Source organism: Theobroma cacao, chromosome 7 (genome assembly GCF_053813885.1).
Source record: "Theobroma cacao isolate CCN51 chromosome 7, ASM5381388v1, whole genome shotgun sequence".
NCBI lineage: Eukaryota > Viridiplantae > Streptophyta > Magnoliopsida > Malvales > Malvaceae > Theobroma > Theobroma cacao.
In genome coordinates this window covers 15,253,984-15,267,303 of record NC_142645.1, presented here as the reverse complement: position 1 = coordinate 15,267,303, position 13,320 = coordinate 15,253,984, and the positions used below count along the sequence as shown (strand labels likewise).

The 13,320-nt window shown below is 33.8% G+C and overlaps 1 protein-coding gene across 3 annotated transcripts; it reads right to left on the bottom strand.

Annotated features, from left to right (window-relative positions):
• Positions 1–2,118: 2,118 nt before the first annotated feature.
• On the bottom strand, positions 2,119–11,488 carry LOC18594749 (pre-mRNA-splicing factor ATP-dependent RNA helicase DEAH7). Of its 3 annotated transcripts, none has more exons than XM_007022379.3 (17): positions 11,125–11,488; positions 10,924–10,968; positions 10,713–10,836; positions 9,877–10,098; positions 8,951–9,030; positions 8,623–8,851; positions 8,118–8,291; positions 7,816–7,967; positions 7,446–7,540; positions 6,976–7,084; positions 5,647–5,824; positions 5,299–5,528; positions 5,028–5,204; positions 4,502–4,750; positions 4,166–4,227; positions 3,919–4,071; positions 2,119–3,829 (listed from the first exon to the last, which is right to left on the bottom strand). In XM_007022379.3, exons 2-17 carry the CDS (start codon positions 10,927–10,929, stop codon positions 2,230–2,232), a joined length of 3,840 nt encoding a protein of 1,279 aa, XP_007022441.3. In that variant the 5' UTR covers positions 10,930–10,968; positions 11,125–11,488; the 3' UTR covers positions 2,119–2,229. The 3 variants fall into 3 exon arrangements, with proteins under 3 accessions (XP_007022441.3, XP_007022442.3, XP_088664457.1); XM_007022380.3 differs by having other exon boundaries at positions 11,145–11,488; XM_088808331.1 differs by lacking the exons at positions 8,951–9,030; positions 9,877–10,098; positions 10,713–10,836; positions 10,924–10,968; positions 11,125–11,488 and having other exon boundaries at positions 8,118–8,287; positions 8,623–8,761.
• Positions 11,489–13,320: the final 1,832 nt, after the last annotated feature.

Here is a 13,320-nt window from a genome sequence, read left to right as displayed (position 1 = left end):
GCTAAAAATAGAAAGTACGACACTTTGAATATGAAGAGATTTCATTAATGACAATTTTGTCCAAAAAATTTTTCTCTTAATTATAAACAGTTAAAATTATAAGAAAGCTATTTTCGAAAGCATGTTATCTTTGAAAGCTAAAATAAGTCATCCTTTGTTTAAACATAACTAATAATCTAATAGTTTTTTAATTTAAATATATTAATAACATCACATTAATAATTTGACTAACAATCATATATCATTAATATATCTATCGATTTCTATCAAAATGAACTATTCATAAATTGGTAAAAATGTGAAGTATTTCTCATCCTTACACAAGTTAAAATCCAAACACCAATAAAATTTTACATATTTAATTTAGTTATCAATTATATATTATATAAATATTAATAAAATATTATATAAATAGATTTAAGGTTCGAGGTTGAGGCAGGTACTTGCTTAAACTTGGATATTGATATAATTGGGTTCGACTAGCAAGTACCCAAAGGGTGATACCTGAACTCTACCCGAACTCGATACTTGGTAGTAAAATTACTACCTGAGCCCGTCTTAAACCCAATTATAAAATACCCAAACTCTATATAATCAAGTTGGGTACTCGTGGGTACCTTGTAACAAGGTACCCATTGACATTTCTAAAAATATGGCAGCAAGGTCTAGTGTAGAGTTTGAATATCGAGCTATGGCACAAATTACTTGTGAGATTATGTAGATTTGTCATTTTTTGGAAGACATTGGTTTTGCAAATTCATGTCTTACGAGATTGTGGTGTGATAATCAGATAACTATACATATTTCTCCTAATTCGATGTTTCATGAAAAGAAAGAATATATATTGAGGTTGATTGTTATTTTGTATGAGAGAAGATTCAACAAAAATTGATTTCTACTTCCTATGTCAGCATAGGAGAGCAGTTAGCAAAATTGTTTACTAAAAAGCTTTCTCAGCTCAGCATTGATTATATTTGTAACAAACACGCATGATCAATATCTATGCTTCTATCAAGTGGAGCATTAACGACAGGCAACATAAGAAAACCCCCATAATATATTTCTATAGTACACTTGGCTCCTCTTATTTCAAAATACATTATTAGGCCTATAGACCTTTTTATTTTTGAAAAGTTAGGCTCCTTGACTTTTTATTACCATTAGTCAACATTATTAATAAATATAAAAAGTCATAATTAACCTCAAATAATTGAGAAATAAAAAATAAAAAATATCATATAATCTAATTTAATTAAATAATAATGAAAATATTTTTTATCAAACTTTTATCAACTTAAAAAATAAAAAAAAAACATATAATGATGAAAAAGGCAAAAAAAATTAAAAGAAAGAAAGAAATTATTCATGATTATTTTATTAACAATTCAAAAAACTCATAATTTTGAAGTGAAAACCGTCTAAAAAAATTAAATAATAATATTTTAATTAAACTAGATATAATTTTTTTAATTATTTTTTTTTTCTGTTTTCTCTTCTTGCCCTTCTCGTTTTCTTCTTGCTGATATCGAAAAATATAATAGTTCCTTCTTTTTCTTCTCCTTTGTTTTTCTCTCTTTGGATGGCCACACGCTACCGTGACTACAACCAAAAACATTATCATCAAGACACCAACACCATATAGTGAATTTTTCAACAACTTCAAAAATTTAATAAATTTACAATATTTTAATAAATTCACAAGAGTTGGGTTGGTTAAATTTAAAATTGATCTCCTAAGAACTTGGTTAAAAAAATACAAAAACCTCCCTAAATACAAAAAAAATTATAACTAATTTAATTAGAATATCATTACTTAAATTTTTTTAGATTACAATTTTTTTTATATTTTTTATTTTTCAATTATTTGAAGATAATTTTTTTTATTTTTCAATTATTTAAAGATAATTATGACTTTCATATTTGTAAATAAAGGGTAACAAAAAATCAAGAGACCTAACCATGCAATTTGAGACAAAAAGGATCAAAATATACTTTTGAAGTATATTGAGGGCGATTTTTGTAAGTTTGAGACTGTCTTTTTCATATTCTCTACTCTATTATAAATACAATTAACCACATTATAGAAATAAACTTGTATCATATATATGAAAATAGAAGTTAATAAACTTTCTATCATATATATGAAAATAAAAGTTTACAAGGGGTAACAACAAATAACTGAGGACAATTTTGTTAATTTCCAACTATTGAATATGATGTGATTTGCATTTACAAACCGAACTTCTTCGGTCTTAGATAAGTAGAAGAGCCCTGTCGCAACCCAGGCATTGAAACTTGTTGCTGCTGCTTTGCTCTCTTCTGCCTCTCCTTCTCCTTGCTTTCTCTCTCTGCCTCGGCTTGCGCCTTCCTCAAATTTTCCATTTCCTCCTCCATAGCAGTTTTCTCCTCCTTCTGTCTTTTCTTATGCTCTAACAATGTTGTATCTGACTCCTTCACAGAAAAGAACATGGGACCTAGTTCAGCCAGCCACTGTGGCTCCACTGCTGTAACGCACTGCATGTACTCCTTTGTTGTCAAAATCAATTCATGATAAACAACATACTCTGGAGTATAACCCAAACCATAAAGAGCACTGCTCGGGTGCAAATGGCACGGCATTCCATTCCTGCAATTAACATACTCCCCAACACCCTTTAATCTTGCAGCATTGTGAAAGTATGCAGAACAGATAGCTTTCCTTACAACATCCCAATCATATCCACAGGATGTTAGTGGGATTTTCAGTGTCCTGAGAATATCTAATAGCTGAGACCTCACCTCTCTGGCTTTCCTCAACCCTTTAACATGCAGAAAATGGTCATTACACCAGTCTCCTCGATACTGATTAGCTTTCCACTGCTGGTAAACATTAAGCAATGTTAAGTGATCAGATTCTGGTACAAAAAATTTTTCCCTTGCTGCATCACTCTCTTCCGCTCTATCCTTAGGTCGGAAAAACACTGATGGGACCGAAAGCATTGAAACAATGGTCAAAACCTCATCTATGCATTGTAGCTGTTCACCCATCAACAGCATCTTCGCAAGTGGGGGATCCAATGGGAACTCCACCATTTTCCATCCAATGTCAGTCAAGCCCCCAACATTGTTAAGTGCACCCAGGACCCATAACTGGTACATAGAATTAAGGATATTTTCCTGCGGTGGTGGATCCATGAAATCAAAATCTAGCAAGTTCTCAATTTTAAGAGACTTGAGCAGCAACACCACATTGCCAAGGTTGGTCCTCTGTATCTCAGGTACAGGAGCAGGCAGCATCTCATTCAAGTAAGCACTCTCTGTATACAACCTATAACATGTACCTGGCCCAGTTCTACCAGCACGTCCCGCACGCTGGTCAGCAGCAGCACGACTAACAGGGAAAACTTGAAGAGCATCCATACCCATCTTAGGGTTATAGACTTTCATTTTACCATAACCAGTATCAATAACATAAAAAATTCCATCTACGGTCAAGGATGTCTCAGCAATATTGGTGGCAACAATGCATTTGCGAGCTCCATCTTCAGCCTTCTGGAATATCTTTGCTTGCAAATCAGCAGGTAACTGGGAGTATATTGGGAGTATCAGAAGTTTAGGCACCCCTTTCCTAGTCGAGGAAATAAGCTGTTCTATTCGTTCTGCAAGGGCATAACAAGCTGCCTCAATCTCATCTTGGCCAGTCATAAAGATGAGGATGTCACCTGGAGGGCTGGTGATGTGAATAGTCATGGCCTGCTTCACTGCAGCTTCAACATAATCCTCACAAGGAGTCTTACTGTACAAAATATTGACAGGAAATGTTCTACCAGGGATCTGGAAAATCGGTACACTACAAAATATGAAAAGATAATTATTTCTATTGGATTGATTAGATGCAGAAAATGCCAGCACAAGCTGATATAAAAATATGAGACTTACCTTCCAAAGAAATTTGAAAACTTCTGCGCATTTAGAGTTGCAGACGTCACAATAAGCTTGAAATCACGGCGCTGGGCAACCACCTTTTTCAGTATTCCAAAAAGCACATCTGTGCTTAGTGATCTCTCATGTGCCTCATCCATTACAATAACGCTGCAATAATAAAGTAAATAACATAGCTCTTATCACTAATGCCGTAGTTGCAATTGGAATAGACTAGAAAATTTAAGATTTAGTTTCTCCTTACCGATACTTGTCAAGATCAGCATCCTTCAATGTTTCACGAAGGAGAACCCCATCAGTCATATACTGTAAAGTCAAAGAAATAAAAAAGTTTAGCATATCATATCAGAACTAAAGCACGGCAAGGACACAGAAAAATGGGGCATTGCTCCCTACAATAAATTGGGGAAACTAATCACTTTTAGATGAAGATAATAGAAAGATGGCCAAACTGCATGAATATTAAACACAACTTAGTGCCCTCCTCCATCCCAAAAGATAACAATTCAAGCAATCAAGATTATGTTTACATGTATAAAGATTTTAAAATTTGTTTTCTAATGTAAATGGAGCCACTCACCTTAATTATGGTGCTTGGCCCAGTCACATCTTCAAAACGTATGGCATAGCCAACTTTATCACCCAACTCCGTCTCCATCTCTTCACTAACTCTTTTTGCAACACTCATGGCAGCCACACGCCTAGGTTGGGTACAACCAACTACACCATTTATGGTGTACCCATCTTCATGAAGATACTGTGTAAGTTGAGTTGTTTTTCCAGAGCCAGTTTCACCCACAACAACAACTACCTGATTTTCTCGAATCACCTGTCAAACATATAATTAAAAACAGAATAAAGAGATGGTCAATAAACACTTGATATTTTAAAAGCATAGTCATAGGATAGAATTTATCTTTGAAAGTCAAAAAGGAAAACATCGAAAAATTGTAAGGGGAACCTTCATATTACTTTTCGAAAGCTGCAGGTTATCCTTGCATGTGCAAGGTGGTTAATACCCCATTCCTCCAAGAGTAAGTGGCATGCTAGAGTTGTTATCTATTTCAAAACTAGACTAACATACACTAACAGAAAAAATGTCAAACCTGCAGTAACTCATCTCGCACTGAATAGATGGGTAAGTATTGTCGCTGCTCTGCTATGCTTTTGGACTTCGCAAATTCACTTACAGCCTCCCCCTTCTTCATATGCTGTGCAAATTTGGCATCTTCCTTAAAATCAATTTCACCATGTTCGCCTACTTCGGCAGTGTCAGCATCAATCTAGCAACCAATGTAGAGATGAATTAGTAAATCAACTATGTTGTCATTTTTTTAGAAAAAGAGAAGGTAAAAAAAATACATTTATGAACCATACCTGTTCTGCTGTTTTCTCAACTCCAAGGATATCACCAAGCTTAGAGCCTGCAAGCTCCCAAAATCGTTGGCGTGACTTATTCATGCTTTGCTTCTCGTGAATTTCCCTAACCAGAGAAGATCCTTTGCGTGAAATTATAGCCATGTCTGATGTAGGATCTTTTATGGGCATGATTGGCTCTGCTTGTTTGGTGAAAACAATTCTGCCATCCAAGAATGGAGGTTTTGTATCTATGACAACAAAAGATATAGACAACTTTTAGTTAAAAGTACAAAGCAGACATCCTGGACTCACATCAGATAAAAAGTAGTTTCATAAATTAATAGAAAGATTATGATATTCACTTACCATGTACAAGAAGAATCACCTTGCGTTCATCCTCATCATCAAACTCAGTTTGCACCTCAGTACCTCTAACAGCTCCAGATCTCAAAAGCTGCCGGTCTTCCCACTGAGCATTATCAGCGGTAAGCTGAGACAACTTTTTGCTCTGAGCAAGAGACATCCTAGTCCCATCTCTTCGAACCTGTTTAGGAGATGGCACAGGTGTTTAGAAACCATTATGTTCTGCAAAGGACAACTAATAGATTTAAAAGGAGCCAACAATAATCAGTTCATCTCAATGACTAAAAAAGCGGTAAGGGGGAAACTACTTTCACCAAAAGGCAATCATGCATGGACACATAACAAACAAACACAAGCACACCTCACACAGTTTATGTGAGCACTCAGCCCATTCACAAATAAACCAAATTTAGATGAATAACTGGCTATTAGTCACTCTCTACCTCTAAACTACACCAACTGAATGTAACTTGAGAAAACGAACAAGTTATTATCATCCATCATCACCAAGGACAAGGCGCTTCAATTTAACACTAAGAAGCATGCAAATAGAAAAATATGCCTGCATCCAAGGAACACATCTTTGATTGATTTCATCTAACGCCGGTCCATTGCACCTACAGGCCTCTGAATTAAAACCAACTTCACCTTTGTTCTCAAGAGACAACAGTTACCCAATAGTAGTACTAGCTGGTGGTCAGTTAGTCAATTTGAAACAGTATACTATAGTTTCAGACTCAAAGTAAAACAGAGAAAGCAGCAATAACTTGTGAGAATATTGAGAAAATCAGCAAATTCAAACTAAGACAACTGAAGCCAAGAAAATAAAAGAAAATTAGATAAAAGTTTATCCACTTATCTCAGCAGCAATAACTTGTGAGAATATTAAGAAAATCAGCAAATTCAAACTAAGACAACTGAAGCCAAGAAAATTAGATAAAAGTCAATCACTCCACTTATTTCAATATCAAAATTACGAGGAAAATAAAATGACATGAGAAAAGCTGCTCCATTTTCTGCAAAACATTTGACCCTAAACACATCGGCCAGAAAAAGAATAAACAAAGGGAGAAAAAGAAGAGATAAAGAAGAAAGACCATGACAATTTATTTTATCATTATCTTAGAATAAATGTCTCTGATGTCTTTATTTAGTTCAATGTAGAAGCTAAACCAAATTCATATCCGAATTTGCCCATGCACAAAAGATAGTTCAATGAACAACTGCCATAAGATGATGCATCCACCACGTTTAATATATAGTACATAGCCATGAAACATGATGCATACATTTAACATCAAATTATAGAATAAAAAGGCACTAAAATGATACCAGTCTTTTGGCCAACTCTGCTTCTTTCTTTTGGAATGAAGCTTCATCCCCAAGGAAAAATGATGAACTATCAGCATCGAACATGGTGTTTCCTTCTTCTCTATCATACCTACACAAGGATATTCCAACAAGGAAAGTTAAGCCAACTTTGATACAGCATGGATAAAGACCACAAATGAATGGCAGAATCACTAATCAAATGAAGGGTCAAAAACCACCAAATTGAGGCCAAAAAATAGGGCCTTATTACGATTTGATAAGTAAAAACCAAAATGACATCCCTTCATGCTTGGAAAACAATTCCAACAATTTTTACAGAAAGGAAAATCACAAATAGAGTTCATGTTGTCTGAAATATTTTTCCTAAGCTACTAACTTCAGTAATATTTCCATTTTCATCATATAAGTACCATAAATTTTAAGGCCATATGAAGAAAGAAATCCTAGGACAAATTGAATTCATAATTTACCATGCACGGTCTGAATTATACTCCATCTCCAAGCGCATACTTTCTGTAATCTCGTAATTTTGTTCTTCTGCTGGACCTGTCTTATCTCCTTCATCCTAAACAGTAAACATAACAAATAAAGACCCAAAAACATTGACAGAAGTAAAAAGGTTTCTAGAAAGAGTAAAACGTATAGAAAAACACGAAGCAATCTATTCAAGTAACCAAAGATCACTGCCATTACCCACTATCAATTAATAGTTCATTAGTTTTCTAGAAATATAACTTAGAATGCATCACTCCTTCACTCCAACTCCAAAGAAAAGTACTTAAGAGGGGAAAATGGAGAGGAAAAGAAAAGAAAAGAAAATAGGACAATGCCATATGCTACCTCAAATGATTGTGAACTTTCCCTTGAAAAGCTAACTTGATGAGATGTCCGACCATATCTAGAACTTGAAGATTTTATTGATGCTCCAGAGGCTCGTATTGGAACTGGAGAAGGAGATGCATAGTCCCAAGGAGAAGCACCACTTGATGTACCTAATTTCAGCATGATGTTAAAAAAATTGTTCGCTCTCTTCATTCAAAAATAAAGTAATAAAATAAGGCAAAAACAGTCAATAGCAAAAGAAGGCAAAAACAGTCAATACCATCAAGGAATAGAATGGCTTTACATACTGAATAACATACCAGCTGAACGAGGAGTACGATCTCCCATCCATGGAGAAACTAATCTAGCATCAGGTGAAGCCCCAACAAACATTGGAGATGGAGAAGGTTGATGGCGCCTGTTACTACCAGAGTAATTATCCCGGTGAGGAGTATCTTCCCATTCCCATTTCCCATCATCCCAATCAGATCTGCCTACAAAAGATTAAGATGTGAATAACACAATGCCAACTACCTTTACTGCACTTCAGCAAAGATGCGAAAAAATAACAAATCATAAATCTAACATAGTACAAATTCTACAGCATGAATGAATGTATATGTTATCAAGAACTTATTCAAACTCTACTATGTCTTAGTACCAATAAATCAAGTTTGGATACATTACTCCATTTTCCCCATTCCATCCAGCCTCAAAAACATGCACATGATAAAAGTTTTTGCATGAAAATCCAAATGCAAACGATATTAGTTCAAAGATACAGAACCCTAACGTGCACAAGTTCAATAAGCAGTTATCACATACCAGGCGTCCTCTTTCTACTTTCATATCTACTTCCGCTTCTTCCATAATATTCTTCATATCCACCATGAGTGTCTCTTCTATCCTCATAGTAGTGTCTTTTTCTTGCATTCCTGCTATCACTTCTAGAATCATCACTGAAATCTCTTCTCTCTCTATCACGTTCATCTCTCTCATGTCTTAGCCTATTAGAAGAGACACTACGAGAACTCCGACTAGATGAAGTTGGAACCTTCAATTGAAAGTAAAATTGGGCACATATGTTTGAAAAATGAAAAAGTAAACAAAAAGAACAATACATAATAATAATGACAACAAATTTTTCACTTACATCTGAACTCCTATGTTCACTTGAGCGAGGAGTCCCAAACACGTCATCGCTGCCTCGTCTTTCTACAGTAACTGTACTTTCTACAATATAGGAACAACAAAATATAATTGTATAATGAGACCCATAGCTTCAAGAAGGGAAACAAAAGAATACACCAACACTATAAGAAACACAAAGAAAGGAACATATGTCCATTCACAGAGAAGAAAAGCTCAAAGCTTGTCAAAAAAATTACTAGCAGAAGATGTGTACATCATCAGAATCACCACACCTGCCCCACCCCAACCTTTTAATCAAAATGACAAAAGGGATATGATATAAACAGTGTTCTTTAACTCTCTAGTGTAAACCACAAGGTTAAGAAAGCATGAATTGCAAATCCATCTCAATAGCACTATATCAAAGGTAAATGCTGGTGATCTGCATGCAAACAACTCAGTTGTGTCACTTCCTCTAAAAGCTAGGCTGACATCTTGCTATGTTACAAAGAGATAGTTACCCATTCCACAGGCAAAAATGCACACATACACAATTATATTTCTGCAAACACAATGGCCAGTTTCAAGAAAATAAAGATACAGGGAAACAATGAGAGATCATAAGCACAGATAAAGCTTGGCCTATACACCATAAAATTTTATGTTTGTGCCACCTTACCTAGAAACTCTTCTACTGGGTCAATTTCAAAAACTCAATCACACACTTAAATATGCAAGCTTTTAAAAAAAAAATGGTAGAAAGGGGTACAGGAACAAGAAAATATTCTAATAATCAGCATGTAATCATTTAATTATGTCATTATTTTCTGTAAGAGTTTTAATTGGAAGTTGGAAAAGAAAATACAAGCTTATTCCTTACATAAAAAAACTACCATAACCTTAAAACCTTGCTTAGCTTGTTTCATACAAAGTAAGATAAATGAATACCAGCATTAGTTGTTGCACTAGCTGCCTTATCACGATAGCGTCTGCTAGTATGGCTGCGGGTACCATTTGTAACAGTACTTTTAGTTTCTTCAACTCCAAAAGATTCAGCTCTCTCATCTTCATCAATAGATGCTGCAATGGAGGCAATGTTTTCCCTTGGGACCTTGAATCCACCATCAACTTTAGAATCTCCTCGCTTTTCGTTAGCACGAACATCCAAACCTACCAAATTAAAAAAATATTAATAACAAAATAAAAAGACTAGGCTTTTTTTTGGGGGGAGGGGTGTGCAAATATCTAGAAGAGGCACTGCATTGTTAGTTGTAATTGTACCCGTAACTTTAACAAGGAAGAAGAAATGAACTAGGTACATAGTATAGTTAACAACAAATGTGAAAGTAACAAATGCATTAAGGTAATAAAGAAAACATCCAATTATTTTTACTCGGCCAAAGAGAGAATTTACTAGAATCATGACAACATCAAAGAGATCAAAGTACTCTCAAGAACAAAGCTACCGGCAACGGCTACAAACAAACCGCTATCTACAGCAGCAGATATGACAAACCGCTATCTAAAGCAGCAGAAAACAACATTAATAAGTAAGAGCAAATCAAAATATTCAGGTCATCTAAATTTCATCACCAAGCCATAAACATGATATTTTAAGATGTAACAAATTTTGCATTGGCAAGACTGTTAGTTCTCTAAATTTATTCTCAAATAAGACTATTAGAAGACATACAAATAGTTATCATATATACTTTATTCGAGGACATGCTTAACATTATATTTTAGAACAGAGAATAATAGTGCCATGTTTACGCAAAACATACCTAAAACAGACTTCTTGCCAATAGGAGCTACATACTTCGGTCTATCCTTTGGGACAAACAATCCACCACGGCCATTGCTCACCTCAGGCTCCAATGTTTCCATTGTCTTATTCACATCAAATGACTGTTTGTAATCATAATACACATATATCAAAATCCAAAATATAAACTTCATATTAAAAAAAAAAACTCGATCAGATAATCAACTAACCTCCATTGTCCAAGCTCAGAAAAACTTCACAGATATTAATATGACCTGAAAATGTAATTAAAGAATTAACTTCAAATCAATTTCAGTTAAACCCCAATTTCAAACTATTTTAAAAGAAAAAAAAAACACTTAAGATGATAGACGATGCTCCTGGGGAGACAATTAACGAATGATCTAAAACGTTGATGTTGCAAAAGTTACCGAAAGATTTGAAGACTCACTCTGTCCGGGCTTGATTTCTTTTTATTAAAGAGAGAAGACAAACACAAACAAACAGCAACCAATATTACCGAGAAAACTCAGAAAAATAAAAGGTATTCTTTCTTTCGAGAGAGGGTCCGGCCCGGAATTGATTTTAGAGATTGAAAGTTTTAATCGATAAGAGGGATGACGAGTGACAGAGAAGAGAAAATTTGAAAAGAATCCAGGCGAATGGTGGCAGAAGGATCGTTTTCCGGTGAGGTTTTACAGAGAGAAAGGGGCAGAGTAGGGGTAGCGACGCAGGACAGAGAGTGGCAGAGAACGGGCAGCGGCGCAGGAGAGAGAGTAGGAAAGAAAAATAAGGCTAGGGTTTCACAATTAGGTTTTATACATATGGTTGAAACGACACCGTGTGAATAATGTATAAAAAGGCCAAAAAAAGGGGTAGGATTAAACGGCTCATTTTACGCTTATCAAACGACGCCGTTGCATTGGAAAGGAAAAGGCAAACGGCAGCACCAAAAGGTACGTAGAGCAGGTATGGGTAAAATTGATATTTACTATTATTATTTTTGGCTTTATTGCTAATAGCAAAAATAAAAAATAATAAAAAAAATAACTTTTGTATTTTTTTAATTTTTTAAGGAAAAAACTAATTAGAAAATTAAAAAAAATTAGGTTTAAAAAGTGTAACTAATGATCTTCTAGAATAAAAATTATTATGGGATCTTACCATTAATGTTAGGGGTAATCTCATAAATTGCTTTTATAAAAAAAGGCTTATTTTAAATAATTATCAACAATGTAAAAATAATAAATCATAGAAATAAAACAAAATAAAACATGTTTAAATATAGAAAAAGTAAATATTAATTAATAAAAAAAATTCATAACTGTTTGAAGATAAATCTTTTTAAATGAAATTTTTAATGAAGGTCACAAGTGGTACTTCCTTAAATTTTATAGAGTAAAATTGATTATTGGACCTTGCTATCAAGAGTTTGGGGTTAATGTCATAAATTGTTTTTACAAAGAAAAAAGTATTTATTTTTAGAATAATTATTACAAACATGTGATAATAATGATAATAAAACATTGGAAATATTTTAAATTAGGAATAAAATTATAATATTCATATATTTGTATAATAAGTTTAACAAAAAAACACAAATAGACAAATATTCTCCAATGATGAAATTTTGAGAAAGTTAGAAGTGATAACTTTTTGAAAATTACTAAGTTTGAGATGTTTCTTGAATTCTGTCATAATTGTTAGAGTATTTAGAAAATATTTCAATACTAAAGAGTTTTTATTTATTTCAAAACAAATAAAATAAAGCAAACTAATGAAAACAATAAAATAATAACATGAAATAAAGGATCGAGGGAAGTAATCTTGAGTATTGAAAAAAAGTTTACTTATTAGGGCTTAAAGAATAACATATAATTAATTAGGTATCACGTTGAGAAAGCATTGTAAGGGTGTTAATACCTTTCTCATACGTAACTGTACGTTCAAATTTAGCTTAAATTGTAAACCGGAACCTATCCTTTTTAATGAACATAAGTTTAGCTTTAAGACCTTATTGAAAAAGATAGATTCACATAGGTGGCCAATCAATTGCACCTAATCAAAAAGAAATTGATGACAACTCCTCTTTTACCTCAAACGGTTAAGTTTACAAACTCACATATTATGACAGCTTGGCAGAGTCAAACTAATAATTAATTATGTTTCCTTGAGCCTCAATTAATTGATTACAATTCGATATCCAACTTTATTCCCTTAATTTAAAAACAAAATTGCTTTTATTTACTTTATTTGCATATTTCTTTTATTATTTTACTTATTCTATATAATAAATGTGGTTTGGATAGAGGTTATGAGATGATTGGTCAAAGATTTACGTGTTCCTTCTCACACATAACACATTCATACGTGAGCTTTATACCTAGGTTCTATCCTTTTAGGAGGAAATAAAGTACCTTGCTCTCATGAGATGATTACCTCGCATGGACATGCGAAATACTTCCTTTCAGATTGAATCCTTTCCATTGGTAGTCTATCACTTATTATAGATGAGGATTGGGGTGCCTTACTAGTCCAAAGTGAAAGACAATGTGAGAACCTTTAACCTCTTGTTAAATTCAAACTTAGTAAGTAGAAAACCATAAGAAGTTAGCTTATTTCATAAA

What these genes read in the sequence shown, in the direction of transcription:
- LOC18594749 (XM_007022379.3), bottom strand. An exon ending in TTGAGAAAACAGCAGAACAG is followed by an intron (nt 5,205 to 5,298) that starts GTATGGTTCATA and finishes ATTGGTTGCTAG; the next exon opens with ATTGATGCTGACACTGCCGA. An exon ending in GCTGATCTTGACAAGTATCG is followed by an intron (nt 4,072 to 4,165) that starts GTAAGGAGAAAC and finishes TTATTATTGCAG; the next exon opens with CGTTATTGTAATGGATGAGG.